Source organism: Colobus angolensis, unplaced genomic scaffold (genome assembly GCF_000951035.1).
Source record: "Colobus angolensis palliatus isolate OR3802 unplaced genomic scaffold, Cang.pa_1.0 Scaffold264, whole genome shotgun sequence".
Lineage (NCBI taxonomy): Eukaryota > Metazoa > Chordata > Mammalia > Primates > Cercopithecidae > Colobus > Colobus angolensis.
The window spans coordinates 481076-486458 of record NW_012115866.1 but is presented as its reverse complement, the minus strand read 5'-3'; the positions used below and the strand labels follow the sequence as shown (position 1 = coordinate 486458).

The following is a 5383-nucleotide window of genomic DNA, read 5'->3' as shown; positions in this document are numbered from 1 at the left end:
GGGAAGAGCATGAACAAAGGTACTGAAGAGTAGAGGGACACTGTGTTGGGAACTGAGTGGTGTGGACTGCACAGTGGTGGGAGGAAGGGCAGAGGAGAGTTTCCGAAAATAGTTGGGACCAGACTGGGAAAGGCCTTGAATGCCTTCCCAAGGAGTTAGGAATTTATTCCATACCTGGTGCCCATGAAGGAAGCAGATTGCTTCAAGGTTAAGCTCAGGCTTTGGAGACAGACTCTCTGGGTTTGGATTCAGGCCCTGCCACTTATTAGCCATGGGGCTGGGCTCACCCAGCCTCAGTTTCCTCATCTGTAAAATAGGAGTGATAATCACAGGATTGTTGTGGGGTTTCAATGAGAGAATGCGTGTAAAATGCTTAGTACAGTTACTGTCACTTATTTCTCAATAACTGCAAGCTTTGGTCATTAATAAAAGAGGGAAACAACATTATCAGATCTGTATTTAGAAGGAGTTCTGGCAGATAGGGACAGATTTGGGCCAAAATCTTAAGACAGTATTTTTCAAGATTACACTAAAACTTAGTACATATTTATACTATCATCCATGTTTAAAAAGGTCAAGATGAGTATAGTTGAAACCACATAGTTCTTGTTTTAGGAAAGTCATTGTAGTACATCTGGCTAGCTACACACTCATTAGTTACCCTGACTTTCTAGGTGAGTAGCAGGAAATTGAGTCTGTGGCAATCTTTTATCACTCAGGAACGCTACAGATCCTGGTGTTTACATTCTTTCTTTTATGTTTTAGCTGTCCTGGATAATGAAAGACTTACTGCAGAGGAGATGGATGAAAGGAGACGTCAGAATGTGGCTTATGAGTACCTTTGTCATTTGGAAGAAGCAAAAAGGTAAAGATTGGCTGGCTGGAGAGAAGATTAAGAGAAGGGAACTGATAATAGTGTTAGTACAAATAAAGATTTCTTTGAGGCTGAGCACAGTAGTCCATGCCTGTAATTCCAACACGTTGGGAGGCCGAGGTGGAGGGGATCACTTGAACCCAGCTGTTTGAGACCAGATTGGGCAACATAGTGAGACCTTATCCCTATAAAAAAATTTAAAAAGTTAGCCGGGCATGGTGGTGTGCACCTGTAGTCCTAGCTACTTGGGAGCCTGAGGAGGGAGGATCACTTGAGTCCGGGAGGTCGAGGCAGCAGTGAGCTGTGTTCTCACCACTGTGCTCTAGCCTGGGTGACAAAACTGTTTTGGGGGCAGGGGAAAAAAGAAAAGATTTATTTAAGTATGTTATAGATGTAACTGGGAAGCTGGTGGTTGAGGGAATAAGTATAGGTAGGGTATTTATTTATGGCAATAAGTAGCCTTGATGACAGTTTATCATGAATTACTGTGATGGGCATTTAAGTGTACTGAAAAATTTTCCAGGTTTGTATTGTTCAGTTTTATGCTTATTGTACATGTTTTGGGCATTACCAACTGTCAGGTGGAAATAGCATTTTTAGGGTTTGAGGTTTTTGGCTTTAATGTTTCACTTATTCATGAATTTTGATTTATATATGAATTGAGTCTCCTTCTATGACCTGTGGAGTGGGTGCTTGGTTTGGGACGCTTAGAAGTGTAGTACTGTTGGTGTAGGTCCATCTGTTTGGCAATATTCAGAGGCAGCATCCTCTGCATTCTTTGTGAAGTGAATTTGTAAAGCTGTTCTTTTTCTTTTTCAGATGCCCCACAACCTTGTGGTCTTAATTTTAGAGTGTCAGTTTGGTATCAGTGATTAATTTCTTTTGTTCTGGTGCTTGTGTTCTTTTGCAGAGTCCCAGGGTAGATGTAATTATAGATCATGTATTCTATAAGTGACCTTGGGTGAAGGCAAGTGAGGGATAATGAAATATCTGTAATTAACTTTTAATAAAAAGGGTGTTTGAAATGGTGCTAATAAATGTACACGTGTGTGTGTGTGTGTGTGTGTGTATATTTTAATTCTGAAAATCTTAAAATGCTACAGGAAATTCCAGAGAACAATACAACAAACATCTTTGTATCCCAGAACTAACAAATGTTAACACTTGAGATATTTCCCTTTCCTCTAAAACCAAACAAAACAAAACCAACATCGCTGTATTTAAAGTCTCTTTTGTGCCCCTCTGGTCCCATTCTTCCTTCTCCTGGGGCAAACTCTAACCTGTGTTTTGCATGCCCTCTTGTATCTAGGCTTCTTTTCTGAGCTTAAAACTTCCAGGAAACTGGAGCTTGGGTTTCAGTGGTGACTTAAGTGAGGAGGATAACACTTGTCTTTCTAAATAATAGAAGATGACATAGCAAGACATGCTGTATCACTAGATAAGGGGACATTTTCTCATGAAGTTTATAAGAAAACAAAAATTGTAAGTTCTCTGCCATTTAAATTGTGGATTTCTAGGTTTGGAAGGTCAAAGAATTTGAAAGCTGTAGCCGTTCTAAGCGATCATCTTGTGCTCTGTGGAGCTTTGGTGATTCCACTGAGGTGACCTGGGGGTGAGAGGGAAGAGCCTCAACACACCTTCCAAAGTAGCTCTGCTTTTGATTTACTGTTGAATTTCCTGAAAAAATTCACTTTTTACAGAGGGTGTTTTGGCTAACACCTCCCCTTCCCCAAACACTACCACTAATCTAGTTCAACCGCTAATCTCGTTTAACCATCTCATTTAATGAGGAAACTGAAGCCTGAGTTTTTTGGTCTACTTGTAGTTTTCTTGATTGAAGAATAGTTTCCATCTTTTTTTTTTTGTACAGTGTCTCGCTCTGTTGCCCAGGCTGGAGTGCAGTGGCGTGATCTTGGCTCACTGCAACCTCCACCTCCCGGGTTCAAGCGATTCTTCTGCCTCAGCCTCCTGAGTAGCTGGAATTACAGGCACCTGCCACTACGCCTGGCTAATTTTTGTATTTTTAGTAGAAACAGGGTTTCACCATAATGGCCAGGCTGTTCTCAAACACCTGACCTCAGGTGATCCACCCACGTCAGCCTCCCAAAGTGCTGGGGTTACAAACGTGAGCCACTGTGCCTGGCCTCATCATATTTTTAACTGTGGTTGTTAACCAGATGTGTGCATTAGAATCACCTGGGGAACTAAAAAAAAAAAAAAAAAATACAGCTATCTGGGCCTTACCATAGAAATTGTGGTTCCATAGATCTGGGTGGGAGGTCCAGACATATATATAGTAGTCCCTTGGTATCTGTGGGGGTTTGGTTCCAGGACACCTGCAGATACCAGAATCCACAGTTGCTCAAGTTCCTTATATAAAATGGCATAGTATTTGCATATAACCTTAGCATGTTACATATTATATACTTTAAAACATCTCTAGATTACTTATACCTGATCCAATGTAAATGCTACATAAATAGTTGTTACACTGTGTTGTTTTATTTGTATCTTTATTTTTTTTCTGACTATTTTTGATCCATAGTTTGTTGAGTCCATGGATGCAGAACCCACGGATAAGGAGGGCCGACTGTATTTTAAATGCCTCTAGTGATTCTGATGGTCCTTCCTTGCCCCCCACTCCTCCCCCTGTTGAGAAACAAGATTTAAAACAATTTTAGAACTCTGCCTTATGCTGGGATATCATGGCCTGAGTAAAATGTTATACACTTCATCATATTTTCTTCATCAGGTGCTGCATTAGCAAGACATTTTATTTTCAGCTACTCTAGAGCACCTTTTTTTCTGTCAGATGTTTTTTTCCAGTATAGGAAAGTAGCCCATTTCCTTTAAAGACCACCCAGGGGCATGATCCCCTGGGGTGTTTTTTAGTTGAGTGCTTTTGCATACTTAAAAAGTAACTGTCCCGGCATGGTGGCTCATGCCTGTAATCCCAGCACTTTGGGAAGCAGAGGCAGGCGGGTCACCTGGAAGTCAGGAGTTGGAGACCAGCCTGAGCAACATGGAGAATCCCCATCTCTACTAAAAATACAAAATTAGCCGGGTGTGGTGGCAGCTGCCTGTAATCCCAGCTACTCGGGAGGCTGAGGCAGGAGAATTGCTTGAACCCGGGAGGTGGAGGTTGCAGTAAGCCGAGATAGTGCCACTGCACTCCAGCCTAGGCATCAAGAGTGAAACTGTCTCAAAAAAAATTTTTTAAAAAAGGCAGTGGAGACATTGTGATGATCTTCGGGTTTTTTTTTTTTTTTTGTGTGTGTTTTTAAGAATTAATCTAGCTATGTAGCCCAGGCTGGAGTGCAGTGGCCGGATCTCAGCCTCCTGAGTAGCTGGGATTACAGGCGTGTTGTGCCTGGCCAATATATTTTTTTTTTTTTTTTTTTTTTTTTAAGGGAGGACATAATAGTGGCATATTACCCTAGCACACCCTGCCCATTGGCCTGGCATCATGGAAAGGTGCCTGGTCTATTTTATGGAGGCAATCATAAAACTGGGTGTGGTGATTTTTGTTGTTGTTTAAGGCTTTGATTTTAAAAAATCAATGTTGGAAGCACCTATTTAGATTGTATAACTAGAGAGGGCAAAGGAAAGAAGCCTGGGAATGTTATGGTGAGAAAAGAGGACTAGAATCCCTGTCAGCCACCTATGTGGCTGCTGCCACCCCTAAAAAGTGTTGGGAGTGCACCAAGGACAAATGGCATGCTCTTTGTTATTAGCTAGCTATTAATCTCTTCCAGTTCTTTCTCCTACCTTGGTATGCCGTGCTGTATCTTGTGTGTTCCTAGGGCCCCTCTTTCCCCTCTAGCACTAGGCCCAGTTTGCCTTTTTGGTTTGGTTCCATCCTGTTTCCTTCATAACCTCTACCCCTCCCAAGTTGGAGGAGCCCCAAGATCTGGGATTTACGGTAACTCCAAAGCCAGAAATAAAGATCATAGAGATCGGAGAGAGAAAAGATTCCCCTCCTCAGTTCTATTTATAATACCTCTACTCCTCCTACTAAAAGCTCCACCTTTTAGTACAGTGGCCCCATTGTGTATCCTGGGGCACTCCATTTTCTCCTCTGCCTGTAACAGAGCTCTTTCTTGGGAAAAGAGAGGAGTGTGTAGAGAGTGAATATGACTGTGTAGAGGCAGTGAGTATAAGTAAGAGAGTATAAGTGTAGAGAGACGAGAGTTTTCTGTCGGTGTGGGTTTGTGTTTCCCTGAAAGGTTAAGTGGGAAAATTTAGGGGTAATTCCTATAAATGAGCACTGGGAGTGGTTGAGAAATAGAAAATGTAGAGATTTCTGTTTTTCTTCATTGTTTGGAGAGCAGCTTCAATATTGAAATTAAGCTGCTGTTCTAATGAAATATCACCTAATGATTCAAGGCTTTTTGCTAAGGGCTACACAATAGATCAAGGATTTTATGAGTTGTTTATACATCTTAAATTACTATTTATGCTTAAATCGAAGCTTATTTTTATCCTTTTGCCTGTTCTTTTTTTTTTTTT

General features: G+C 41.4%; 1 protein-coding gene across 1 annotated transcript in view; it reads left to right on the top strand.

Moving 5' to 3' along the window:
• The first annotated feature begins 771 nt into the window (after positions 1-771).
• IQGAP1 (IQ motif containing GTPase activating protein 1) overlaps positions 772-5383 on the top strand; it is a 128339-nt gene continuing 123727 nt past the window's right edge. Inside the window, exon 1 of the mRNA XM_011947394.1 lies at positions 772-865. Coding sequence (XP_011802784.1) covers positions 801-865 — 65 coding nt within the window. The 5' untranslated portion in view covers positions 772-800. The remainder of the gene's footprint in view (positions 866-5383) is intronic.